Source organism: Passer domesticus, chromosome 8 (genome assembly GCF_036417665.1).
Source record: "Passer domesticus isolate bPasDom1 chromosome 8, bPasDom1.hap1, whole genome shotgun sequence".
Taxonomy (NCBI): Eukaryota; Metazoa; Chordata; class Aves; order Passeriformes; family Passeridae; genus Passer; species Passer domesticus.
Genome location: NC_087481.1, coordinates 39,609,419 through 39,623,369, shown reverse-complemented (window position 1 = coordinate 39,623,369; position 13,951 = coordinate 39,609,419). Strand labels below are relative to the sequence as shown.

The window sequence follows — 13,951 nt, the reverse complement described above, 5'->3', positions numbered from 1 at the left end:
TTTTTGAACTTTGTGTTGCGATCAATGAGGGGAATATTATTGGCGTGGAGAATTGATATACCCGCTCTCTGTGGCTTGTTCTGCTCCTGGACTGCCCCTGCCCCCAAGGTGTACGATTCCATCAGACACTTAACCTCTTTTACAGTGTCATCAGGCTAAAAGGAATCTAATAGTGACACGGGACTTGTGCTCAGCACTCTGGCACTATTGCTTTCCTGTCACAAATAATTTATAGCTTTCTATTTCCATCCCTTTGCCTGCACCCCATCCCCTTTTTCTGTTTCTCTGGGCTGGGGGAAATCAATAAACTCACACAACCAGAGTGGCACTTCAGGGGGTTTTAGGGGGAATGTGAGACAAGAGGGGAAAAAAAGAAAAAAAAAAAAAAGAAGAAAAAAAGTTTTATTATTTGCTGTAGTACACTTTTCAGATCAGCTCTTCACCTAGTACGAATCGTATGACCTCAGAATCTGGCCCTGAGGCCTTCAGACACTTTTTGTATAGGTTCTCAGCAACTATAGATTAGGGCATCTGGTACCACTGATCTATATGAAGTGAGGATCTGGATCTCCATCCTCAGCTAGAACCATGACATTCTCTGTCTCTAGCTATGTCCCAGGCACTCCAGCTACTGGTCAGGCTTCATCAAACTTGTAGCAGAGTTTTCTGACATGCTGAGGTGAGATGTTCTCTTTCTTTTCCTAAGAAGGCTTCATTCTCAGAAGTAGTTTTTAAAAATTAGAAGTTGGTTTTTAAAAATTGCCCCCACAATGTCTCTGCCTATCTCTATCCATGCCATATCACCCGCTAGCCACACATTTACTCTTTGAAGTTTTGCCAACTTATCTTTAGAACAGATTTTTAAGGGAAGCTCTCAAGTGGGCAGGAAGAATCTTCTACTTGCTTTCACCATCTGGAGAGATTTTTGGGTAGAAAATAAAGCTAATGTAATGCAGGGCTAAGAGTTCCAGAAGTTCAGGCTAAAGAGAATCTGCAGGCTACACCCCAGCTGGAGTGGCTGAAGAGAGGAGAGGCTTTTTCTAATCTCAGAAAGGAAGTTGGTTTCCAAGGCCTTCACAGATCATGGCTTATTTACTGAGTTCCTTGGTGGAACAGCTCTTCCCAACCCACAGATACCCAATATCTGCCAGTAGTCAGGGACCTTGCCAGCCAGGTACTAGGTACTAGTGATTTTCTTTCACCACTGACCTCAGCTGGATTTAAACCAGTGACCTAGAGGTGAAAGATTTCATGTAACAAGAAACAGAGCACTGACAATTACAGTTCAGTTTGTTGTCATTCTGAGCTACATTATAAGCTTTGTGATGTCTTTTTGAGTTCCCATGCTGTGTTCATTCACCACCTGACAAACACCAATTTTTGCCCTGTTTGATGGACACTTTTTTCCTGGTGTTCTATATCCCATCACCAATCCCTACAGATGCCTTCTGATTTCACCTCATTTATGAAGGGCAAGGGCTTTGGGCAAACCTTCCACAGGACAAAGCATTTAGTCAGTTTGAAGGGTATTTTTCAGGCAGACAATGAAATTAAAGCTACTCCATTTGTAAATTCAGCCATGTCTGTATTAGCTGTGAAGACTGCACTGTGATTATGCTCACAGATCAGACCATAGATGATAATGCAGCTGTTAGCACCCAGAAGATCCTAGCTTGCTCACTGAACACCATCTTTATGCAGTGAACACCCAAGTCTGGGATAAAGATGACAGAGCAGAAATAGGACGATTCTCTGAAAGTTGGACTATTAAAGCAGTAGAATCAGGATCACAAGGCAAATGAAGCCACTCTGCTGCACTGAGGGCTCAGATTGAGCCTTCAGGTTCTGATATCTGTGGGTCTGCAAAGGCACGGAGAAGATGCATTTGAGTTCTGAATGTGTTTCTCTCTTTTCCAGGATCATCAGAACCAAAGTTCAGCAACCTTTTCACCCAACACCAGATGGGAGTGGGGCAGGTGTGACTGCACCAGGACATACTATTGGTAAGTAGACTGGCATGAGGGGTGGTGACAGGTCAAGTGGAAACAGGGATGAAGCTTAGTTGAGGGAACAAAGTCTGACAAGCAGATGCTAAGCAGAGCAAAAGGGAGGAGGGGTGGCGGGAAAGAAGCCTCCATGAAAATCAGAGTTTTCTATTATTTGTCTCCCCTGTTGCATTGCAGAGAAGTGAATTACAGCGAAACTAACCCAAAGCAGGGGTTTGCCTAAGTGATTCTGCCTTAATGTCCATTTCATGTTCATGCTCTCTCCTTCATCTCCTTATAGAGAAGTATTTACTGCTGTCCTGTCTAACCATCAGTCTTCACCTTTTTCCATGTCCTTACCTTGAATCTCTTTTTCCTCCCTACCAATTTTTCTTTTTTCCTCTCCCTTTGATGGAAATGGTCCATTTTTTAATGGCAGTAATACACAAACATGGGTAAGATATTCCAGCTGCCTCACAACTAAGTTCTCCATTGTTCTAGCTCTGCAGTCAGGTATCCTATGGGTATATTTCACTGAGAAAGTGCATATTTCTTTTGCTGCGGGAGATGTTTTGTTGGTTTGTTGAGATGAACAGAAGGTGGAGGCTGTAACACAGTGACCAAATGCCTCCTAGTCTGTTTAGAGGCACTGTGTTAGATGTGTGATGAGATACTTTCTAATCTGTGGGCTGTGGGGTGGATATGTCTGCTCTTGCTAGCATAGCTTTATCTAGTGACAAACTAGTGCAGGAAAAACATGCAGTATGCTGGGATATTGTGAAAAACGGTGGTTTATTATGGCCTAAGTCTTTCTTAGATTATGTTGGTTATTGAGAATCTGCTGCTACACAAGGATTTACCAGAAAATCCTCCTCTGCATGGGACAGAGCTGGTAGATGTTCTGTACACAAACTGTATCCAGAATTACAATGAGCAAATATGGAAGAACATTTCTGGATGCCCTTTTAATATGGACTTGCTCATTGGACTGGCAATCACTGATCACAACAGATGGAGCTGGCAGATTCCTTCTTGGAACAGTAGTGCAATGTCTAGGGAATGCAATGGCTGAGCTGGGATAGTGACTGTGAGTGCTTCTAGTGGAGTCTCTCATTGCTCTGGGATGTTCTAGGAAGTGGGTCTACATTGGAGAGTGTTGAAAGGTTCTGCTCCATCCTGAAAGGCTTCTGTTGGATGTATTGATTGCTTCAGGTCAGTGCTTTATGAGCTGAATGATGAATAGTGGCCTGTAAGAGAACTGGGATACACTGGGACACAATAGGTATGCCTGCTGGATGCACAGGTCTATATTCTAAAGGCCTGATTATCATGAAGGGATCATTTCTAATTTGGATTACTTGTCACTTTTGATCTATTGGAAATTCATGAGCAATCTTGGACAGCCAAATGGCCAGAGCATTCTGCCTATTGATATTGGTCAGTACAAAAGGAAGGCACTAGGTTTTCATTAATCTGGGTGGTAGCATGTATCACCCAGTCATTGCAGTAGGGAACTGAATTTAATAGGCCAGCAGTGAAGTGCTTCTAACTTATGTTAAGAAGGTATTTTTTTCACTAAGTGTTTCAGGTGGGCATGTAAGAGGCTAGTCTGCCTAAGACAGAGCATGTGCACTCCTGGTGAAAAAATACTGAGAGGAAATGATCTGGTAATATATGGGTGGACTATGAAGTCACTAGAGAACGTGGCCTATGCAGCATTTCATTCAATTGCCTTGAAAGCCTGCTCTGAACTGGGATGTAACAACATTTAGCTTCTTGATGGAATACATTTACTTGTTATCAATGGTCCTCTATTGGAAGGCCATGAAGCTGCAGTACAGAAGTGAACAAGCAAAGCTGGGATGCAGCTTTGCTAGGATGCAGTAGAGGAAGTCCTTCAGCATGAGGGATCAGGAGTCTGCTTAGTGCCCAGGCTTTCCTATTAGACTGGTGGCAAGCATAGCTTTCAGCTGGGGATCCCTGAGTGCTGTGCTGCTCTCCTGATGGCCCTTTTTCCCTTTTCCTTTCATCCAGTGCCCAGCACAGCATCCCCTCCTGTCTCCAGTGCCTCCAATGATCCAGTGGGCTCTTACTCCATTAACGGGATCCTGGGGATTCCTCGGTCGAATGGCGAGAAGAGGAAACGTGATGAAGGTAGGGGGAGGGGAGAAGCTCATCCTCCCTTTTATATTCTTTGTCCCCATGTACAGGCTCCAATTTCAGGCCAAGGTTTGCAGCTGCTCCAGGGGCTAGATCAGTTTTAGCAACAGAGACCAGTTCCCCGCCACTGCCCTGCTGGCTTGGAATGCTCTTCTTCCGAGGCCTTTCATGACAGGCTGCGTCTCCAGACATCTGCTCAGCAGGCAGAGAGCCGTCTCCATTGCTGGAGCTGATCCCAAGTTCATTCACTGCTGGAAACGGCTGGAACTGAATTCCCCAGGTGCCAGCAGGTGCCCGGACTTTGAACTGTGGGTAAACATGGTTTCCCCGACTCACTTGATTTCAAACTAAATGCCATCTTGGAGAAGCACCAGCAATGTGGGAGTTGTCTTTCATTCCCCCTGCAAACAAGTTCCTGCCCTGTGATGTGCCACAAGCTACATTAGCTGGTGATCACAAGGGCCCAGTTTTCAATAAGTAGCGTCTACCACAGCAGAACTGTCATGCTTGCAACAGTCTGAAAGGAGAACAGGAGGTCTTCTGAGTACTGTGATCCTAAGGTTGTTTCTAAGCCTTTCACTAAGGCTGTAATGAAATAGTATTAAGCTCTCTCCTTTTTCATCATACTTGCTGTGAAGTATTCAGGGCAAAGATCCTGAAATTAATCAAAAGCTTGAGCCTCAGATCTAAATAGACTGAGTCAGGAGGAGTGGGTAAGGTCTTGGTGCTCTTATGGTAACTTTCAAACACTTTTCCTTAAATCTGTCTTTTAAAATTTGATTTGTTCTAAAACTGAGGGCCAGGAGGTGAACTTTTTAAAGAATACTGACTGACCAGTTTGTTGGGTTCAGCTCTGACTTCAGTGTGTTGTGTTGCTTGTTGCATGGAAAGACCTCTTAGGACAGGTGGCTCAGTGTGCAGCGTGTGCTGTAATCCCAATGCTGTGCAGTGCAAGAGAACACGAGAGTTCTCTGTCATACGTGCTGAGAAGAGAGAGCTCTCCTGAGACAGATGCTGCATTTTGAGGTTTTGCTAGTAATTTTCTCAGTATTGGTTCTGGTGAGGTTCACATCTGTAAGTTTTTGATCCAAATAAACACAGTAATCCTGAGAATAAAATGCAGTCATCATGTTCCTTTTCTCCCTTATACAAAATAAAGCTAGATGCAAGAACCCAATCCAGCTTCTGTTAAAGCAAATGGGCAGATTTTTGCTGATGTCATTGGAAACTGGATCGGGCCCCCAGAGGAAGATCCATTTCCCAGCTAGATGGCAGTAGGGCCCAGCTAAGAAAAAAGTGTAGCAATGGAAGGGCTGAGTCAATGCCTCAAAGTCAAAAAATGTCAGGAATAAGAGACAAGTATTGCAAACCTTTCCAGCATTCACCATCATTACATATGATGGCAGGAAATAGTGACATTTCAAACTGAATGACACGTTTCTGTAATGGTTGTGCAGATCTCCTGGCAGTTATTTGGGGGTTTCGTGAATCCCTGTTCTCATACAGTCCAATGTGGTGATCACCATCTCTCAACATGGTGCCTCCACATCTCATTAGAAATTAAGCTCTTCAGTCTGGCTTTAGCTACTATTCAGGCTATATCTGGAAAGATCATCCCACTTTAGATGCAGCCACACAGTCACTTCCAGCCTCAGAACCTGAGCTTTCTTTGGAACAGTACAATTAAACACAGAAACAACACAACAGCCATCTAAGACTGTGACACATCACAATGATATATTGACAGTAAGAACCATTCTTTGTGTCTGTCCTTAATTCATTCCAGATTTGATTTAGGCAAGTGACACTATGCAGCTCCATGCTGTTGGCCAAGCGCCCATATCCAACTAGGAATCAAAAAGGTACTAACCAGAGAATCCTGCAGATGTTGCTTGTCTTTAGCTCTCAGAGTTTTAGGTGGCAGTTACATGACATGATTGCAACTGCCAGCCTTAATCCTGCCATCCCAGACATCTGCTGCAGGGACACATTATGCTCCTGACCCAGAGAAAGCTCACATGGGACCCCCAACTAGCTGCTGAACATCTCTAACCATGAGTTGAGTTATCTGGACTCACACTGGCCTTCAGAAATGCTGAAAAATTGTCCCTTTGCGGGGCTGAGTCTTAAGGTTAGAAGGGTCCAAGGGGAGGTTTTGCAAAGCCAGTGATCTGCACTCATTCCTGGGCAGTCTCCTCTGTAGCTCTGAACGTTCTGATTGTTTCTAGTTGAGATGGGGAGTAGGAAAAGTTTGTGAAGAGATATAATGTGAATATTTCTTTCATATTCATGCTGGATGCATACGCCTTCTCAGTATTTTCCAGAGCTTCTGAACACTTTTTTGCAGTTTCTTTCTTAACGTCAGGTTTTATTCTCACATTGAAAAGCCCTTGTGAGCTTTGCACATCTACTTTCCAAGCATTTAGGGAGTGGTTCTTCCCTAAAGGAGACAGAAGAAGCAGCACTGCTCTCTCTTTCTTTCCGCTCTGTTGGACCAGCTCTTCTGCAAGGATTCCTCTGTGAGGAACACAGTTCAGCAGAAAGGGGAAGTACCAAGCTGTTCCTGAATCACCAGTTCTGAAAACCTTGTTAGCAACCACTGTGATGGCTGGGGGGAACGGGGTGGGAGAAAGACAGAGAAGCTCCTATGTGAGCACACCCCCTCCCCCAGGTCCTCCTTGCTGCAGCTGGTGTCTACATTAGACAGTAGCACAGATGATTAAGAGGAGAGATAATTATGTGTCAAGGTGATGTAGCAGAACTCCCGAGTTGGACAGAAGGAGCCAGACGGAAGCATGAGGTGGGCTCAGAGATGGACACTGACAGCCAGGTGTGTCCCCCACAGGGAGTTAGAGGGAAGAGTGGGAATCCCAGCCTACCAAATACACTGGTTGCAAGTGCAAGGGTGGCCTGGGTGATGTATGACATTGAGAGAGAACTAGCTGGGAAGCAGCTCTGAGTGTCTACTAGTCACAACAAGGAACTGTCTGGCCATGAGTCTTTCCTCAAAACTCGGCATGCCTTCTTCAGGTGAATGCCAAGAAGGGATGGTCAGGATTTGCCTTGTTAAGACCAAATTACACTTTTGTTTCAGTTTATAACCAGTGATTGCAAAACTTCTGACTTCTGTGATAGAGTTGATCTCCTGCAATTTTGAAAATAATTTGACTAAAAAGTTCACCACCATTTGTGTAGCACATTGTGTGCCATTTCTTGTGGTCTGTGGGCATTGCCAGTGGAGCTGTAACTTCCCTCTGACCTTACACCCACCATCACTCACATCCACCCTCTTCCAAAGGCAGAGGTCACCCTGCAGCATGTAATGACTTTCCCAAGACCAGTGAGGGTCTTACACTATCAAGTTGCATCAGAAAACATGAGTTCCTGGCTCTTTATGGTTTGAGTGTTGTAGTACTCTGTGATGGCAGGCCAAGTATGGTCAGCAGGGTCACTGCCAGACTAAGAAGCCGCAAAAAGTATCCAGAAAGACAGGGGAAAGGGGAAAAATATGCAACTATTTCTGCTTTTTCATAACCCCTTAATTGACAGCTAAAAGAATGAGAACTGGGGTGACAAAAACTTAGTATCACTCATATAGTAGTCTTGAGCACTGTACAAGGAGAAAAAAAGAAGAAATGAAGAGAAAGTGAAAGACAGATAGATAGACAGATAGATAGAGATAAATAATTAGATAACAGATCAAGAGTATATCAAGCTGCTGCCAGCATACCACAGCATCTTCAGCTGGGTGAAACTTCAGCAATTTTTACAAAACCATTATGAGACACAGACCTTTCTTTCCATAATAGGCTGCAAACAGACTTCCTATCTAAACCTAAATTCTCATTTGGGATTCAACTTCCAGTGAGGTTGATGCTGTAACATTCTCAGCATTATTAATCTTGGTCCTTGACAGTATCTGTAGTATTTGACAGCATTACTGGCAATAACATCTGCAGTGCCGACAATGGCAGAGATAATATCCCCCAGTATTATCGACATTAGCAGGGATCATATCTGCAGCCTGTTATTGGTGGGAGCAGACGTAATGTGTCCAGTATTATTAGTATCAGTAGTAATAAAACCCAAAGGATTGTTAGTGTGATCAGTGCTAATATCAGCATTAGGTTTGTGGGAGAGGAGGGGACAGTGATTGCTACTGTAAATGGCAATAATACTCACGGTGTTTGCAGTAAAGGAATCCCCAGCAGAGATGAGGGAGCAAACCTGAGGAGGCAGAAGTCTCTCCTTCCCATTCTTCACGTGTCATTTTGACAATTAGAGTGAGTTACATTGATGCCTAGTAATGCAAGGCTGTGTCAGTGCAGGGGGACAATGAAGAGTCACCAAGATCTCTACAGATCTGATGGTGTTTTCCCAGAAGTGTTAGCTGTATCAGTGCAGATGGTTCACCATTCTCCTCAAATGGGATTGGACTGTGCTGAACAGGGTGCTGCCCACTATCTGTAGGAGCGTCCGTGCTGTTAATCCTGCCGCTACAGGATAGGCAGCATCACTGTCCATCTCTTTGGTGCTGCTCATATAATTTTCTGACTGTTAGTGCCACAATACCCTCTACTGAAAATCAGTGCTTTTGTTACAGGTGGTTTTCTCTTTCCTCACTCCATCTCAGGGCAGGGTCTTGACAGTGTTTAGCTTGGGACTTTTTCTACCTTGCTGTGATCTGATTTTCATATTAGGAAATTAAAAATGCCTCCTTCCAGTGAAGTGTGGGGCAGGGATATCTGTGACAGTCCCAGTACTGAAACTTGTTTTTTTAAATATTGTCCCAGGACATACACTGTTTTAAAGACTTGAGTTCAACATTTTCTTCAAGTGGAAAGTAACACAGAGGAGAGGTGTGTAATGTGTCTAAGGTTTTGAGCAGATATACAGCAGATGAGTATGCCCCTGCAAGTATGATGCCATTTGTGTTGTTCAGAGTGGCAGGGATAACAGTTTGAGAGACACAGCTATGACATTTCAGATGGCTTGTAATTGTCAGTGGCACACAGTACATGTTTGCAGGCAGTTTGGTGGTGATTATCCTGTTGTTGTAACTACCACTATAGGTTGTGGGTTTGTGATGCTAATGATGAGATTAACTGTATCACTACTTGCTCTGCTGCCCCATTACACTCAAGGCCATTACACTCTTCACAGGAGCAGCTGTGAATTGTTTGTTGTGGTATGTTTGCATCACGGCATGCAGTAAGGGTGTTTCAACATGGTAATTGTTGGTTCACTGGTGCAGTTTCTACTGTGCTGTCACTGCAATTCAAACAGTTGTTACTGCAGCTGATATAATGTGTTGGTTGAAACCAGACTGGCCATGACAGTGAAGTCAATACAGTGATGTCACTGCAGCACCATGTTCAGAATGTTGTGTTTTCATGAAGTGTGATATTAGTGTTCCACAGCACACTGGGGTCATTTCAGAACATACAGTGTGCTTATGCTGTCATCTGTAGTAGGGTGATGCTTTGCTTATGCTGGAATTGTACCAGAGCAGAGGTCTAGCCCAGAACTGTCCTGTGGGGAAATGCATTCATTCATTTTTCTATGCTGCCTGCATATGTTTGCTAAGAATATGAGTGAGTCATTCCACTTGACTGTGTCATGGCCTGATGTATGTTCATTTCTGGGCATATTAGTTATATTTCTGTTATTCTCCAACCCTAATAATTGTTGAAGACAATGGGGTGTGTTTGGACCCCTGCAGGTGGTGGAACAGCACTACTGTCTTTGGCGAGCCTGCATTGTTTCGCAGTGTGACTTTTTGTCACCACAGCTGACTTGTTTGTGTTATTCTATATGACTGCTTTATTGCAGGTCAGCAAAAGTCTTAATGACACGGGAGACACATGCAGTTATATTGCCTCAGGTGCTAACCCCATGTTCCAACCATCACACAGAGTTGTGGGGTGTACATACAGGAGTTTATGGATGTGCAGATGGGCTGAGCAGATTCTGGAGTCTTTCACACTCCAGAATGTTTTTCTCCTACTTTCCCTGGGACTGTGCTGTTTTATGCAGCACAGCTGAGTTTCCAGTTGCTGACAGCTTGCAGCAATGGTGTGTCTCTGCAAACAGGAGCAGTCACAGGGGACCAGGCTCACTGCGTTTATACACACAAGTCTAGGTAACACTTCCTGCCATTCTAGATGAAAATATAAATTGAAGAGGGAGTTTATTCTAAGTAATCACCCACTTCTCCCTCCTGAAGATCTTTGGTTAGCGAGACCCCTGAAAGGACATAAGAAAAGCACCTGCTACTCATCCTGCACCTCCATAAATAAACTGCAGGAGGATGTCAGAAAAGGGAGAGTATGTATAGGAAAACAGAGGAGGGGGAAACTGGATGAAGCAGAACAAAATGAATAAGCAGCCCAGCACTGACAGAAATGTGGGCTGCTGCACCAGGAATCTGGAGGTCAGTCTGTAAGCAGGAGAAACAGGATACATGTATTTGTGTGAGCGTGTCTGCACACAGGCTGGGAGTTTGGGGAGCATGCATTGCTCAGGAGGAAGTCAGGTAAGGGAGAGTTAACAGCTTACATCACAGAAAGCAGTTTGGACAGAATGCCCTGCTCCCAAAGCTTATAGTGCTGCTTAGTTTGGCAGGGGCTGGTGTTCTCTGAAGACAAGCTGGTCTGGCTTCAGCTGTATTTGTGTGCATCTCTGATTGTGTATTTGTATCTCTAGGAATGTACGCCTGTTTGTTTTTTGTATTTCTGTGTTAGGATCACTGGTCTCTACTTATCTGTGCTTATGTACTGGGGTGAGTGGCAGGTTGGACCCGTATTTTTGTGCATGACTACGCAGATGTGGAAAATGTGTACGTTAAGCTGTGTATACTATTGCCTAGTAGGAGGTGGGTCATATGGATGCCTGGGCATGTATGGCTCAGTATTAGTGCTATGTATTTTTATGAATGCGAGGTATTTGTATTCACATTTTGAGCATATATGTGAATGTTGCATATTTGTATGTATATTCTGAGTGTATGTGCTGTTACATACTTGGAGTACCAATGTATCTTTGTGGTTGCTGGATATGAATATGTAGCCTGCTAGTGCTGTGCACTTCTGTATATAGTTTGTACAGATGTGTATTTGCATTGAGGTTATATATTTGGGTGTATGTTATATATATATATATTTATATATACACATATTGGTTGTTCTTGCCTGTATGAAGGCTGTTTGTTTATGTAAATATTTTGTATTTGTTTACATTATTTGATTCTGTACATGTTAATTTAAGGAAATTACTTTGAGTTACAGGTTTTCATTTAGTTAGTGTACATATACTTTTGTAAGTTATTTGTTTATTCAGAAATTACATTTAATTGACATGCACCTACACTAGTACTTCTGTGTGTCTCAGTTTGCATTCTTGTGTCTTTAATGTTAATTTGCTATGTTTTGTGGGCACTACTTGTGCATAGAGCTTTTCTTTACATTTTATATGTGTGAGTACCATAAGTGTGTGCTTTTCTGACTGTTTATTATGGGTATTTAGTTTGTGGCTAGGTCTTTTGCCACTTTTTGACTCATTCTTGGGAGTGGTTGTTGCAGCTAACATGTCAACAGGAGTCAGGCAGCTACAACTCCTCCTAGTGTCTCTGCCTCCTCAATGATTCTAACTGTGCAAAGGCTGCTCCCCAGTTTTGCTAGATGCCTGCTTTTCTAGATCTTCTTGTTCAGTTTAGATGAGTTTTACATTGGGTCTGCCTGCAATCATGGAGGTGGCTGTTATGTGTTTTCATGGATGTAAAGAGTATGGGATTCAGAGGGAGCATGGTGTCTGAATCCATGAAGGTCCCAGGTTAATGTGCAGTGGATGGTAGAATCAACTGCAAAAGGAACCAGAAATAGCTGGCAATGTGCAGGCAAATGGTATTTTAGAGGGTTGTTGGTATAACAGTGGATGGGGATGCCATGACCAGTGAGAGATGACACTAGTTTGGGGTCAAGTGACATGGCAATGAGACATAAGGGCAATACTACTGTGGAATAGAGGTGACATGGCACTGAGACAAAACATGGGTCATGGTGACATGCCAATGACCCAGGCTGATCTGTCAGAACAGAGAGAGCTGGAATTTGTCCATCAGCTGAATAAGGCAAGGGAAAACAGGAGGAGGAGGGTGAAGAAGATCAGAGGCAAATCAACAGACCTGTACCTGGGCTGTAGGACCCAGATCACCAGCAGCTTGGGACATGCAGTGTCTCCACAGGATCAGTTGTGTCCTGGTGTGAAGGGCCAGGGCAGCCTGTTAGCAGTGGCTGTTTGCTTGCAGTGATGGAGAGAAGGGATAACACAGTGATGACATCAGGTGGTGGCCATATCCTGTGAAGGTAGCCATGGACCATGGGGACTGTGTGGGCAGGGGCATTATTCCCAGTTGCTGGAAAAACAAAGAACCTAACAGGCAGTAAAACAAAAACAAAGGAGACTTGGAAGCACCTGACAGCCCTAATTCATCACAGCCCAAGATTTTTTTCCCCCCTCATGTTCCCATTATATTTGTTTGTAAAAGTGGAAATCAATTTTGAAGGTAATTTTCTGGAAAGAATGGAAGGGAGGTGGGAGGGCCGGATAAGGCAGAGATGGCAAGAGGAAAAAAAAAAATTTAGGCCAGGCACAGCCCAGGGGCAGCTCTTGGCAAGGTGAAAGAAAATTGCATATTCAATCTCCATCCATGAATCTCCCTTGCTGCTGCCCGCCTCCTGCTCGAAAACAATGAAGGCTTTCTCCCCTACGCTGCACAACGCCTGAGTATCAGCGCTCACTTTAACTTCAGGGTCATTAATTCACCTGATTATTGCAGGAGAGGAGAGGGTTGCAGAGGCATCCATTCTAAAGAGCCCTCCCTTAGCTCATCCTTTGATTAGTTCAGGGTGGGGGGAGTTGAGATAATGTGTTGTCTTGGACACAGTTTAAAATGGGAGGGGTTGAAGAGGGGGTGGAAGGAGGTAGAGAGGGAAAGATGTGGCCCAGCTTGTTGTGGAAGGGAGGGTTGGAAAGCAGTCATTCTTGCATCCCTCTGCCGTGGTGTTACTGCAAATTAAAAGTAGCATGTTCCACTTCGTAGCTATCTTTCAGGGAGGGGAGGGGCATGGGTATATGTCGGCATGGGGATGGGGGGGATCTTATCATTGCTTCCTCAGCAGCCCAGCGTAGTGTCACCCTGTGAGGTGACATTTGAATTTACAATTCCGCAGAGAAAAGCCATTAATTCACAAATTAACATTTCTCCCTCTCTCTCTCTAGCTCTTTCTCTCTCTCTCTCTCTCTATCTCACATGGATGTGCAAGCAATTGAAAAGACAAAGGAAATAGCCTTAAGGAAGAGACTTTACTGCTACTCTGTCTGTGCAGAGATTGCTACTACTGCTTCTAGATAGATAAACCAATTACCTGAGCTGCTCTGCTCATGGCAGCCTGCTATTACCTCCTTTTGTAGAGCTGATTCCATTGCCGGATTACACTGTGTGTATCTCATTAATGTAAACCAGCATGATACTGGGCACTGTTTCTGACCCTTCTTGCCACAGCCCCTTGCTCTGCAGTGGAAGAGGGAACTGGGAGAAGAGTTGAAGAGAGGTTACAGTAGGCACAACATACTTCCTAGAGCAGGCTACACACAGAGCTCGTTAGAATACCTGTGCTAAGCTTAGAGGACATGGGGGCTTCCCTTCTGTGGAGCAGGTCGTGTGACATTAACCCTGATCTCTTCCATGTCAAGGTGAGCACCGAGGGTGCTGTGCAAGAGGCCTTGTGTATGGGCACCAGGCAGGG

The 13,951-nt window shown here is 44.2% G+C and overlaps 1 protein-coding gene and 1 long non-coding RNA gene across 8 annotated transcripts in view; one reads left to right on the top strand and one right to left on the bottom strand.

Annotated features, from left to right (window-relative positions):
* Positions 1-13,951, bottom strand: part of LOC135306517 (uncharacterized) — a 207,583-nt gene that overhangs the window by 49,839 nt on the left and 143,793 nt on the right. The window lies entirely within an intron of this gene.
* The window catches only part of PAX2 (paired box 2), an 86,042-nt gene that overhangs the window by 32,059 nt on the left and 40,032 nt on the right, over positions 1-13,951 (top strand). For 4 of the 6 annotated variants that reach the window (XM_064430623.1, XM_064430624.1, XM_064430626.1 and 1 more), the window contains exons 4-5: positions 1,918-2,003; positions 4,020-4,139. In XM_064430623.1, coding sequence (XP_064286693.1) covers positions 1,918-2,003; positions 4,020-4,139 — 206 coding nt within the window. The remainder of the gene's footprint in view (positions 1-1,917; positions 2,004-4,019; positions 4,140-13,951) is intronic. The other 2 variants (XM_064430625.1, XM_064430629.1) reach the window with 1 other exon arrangement.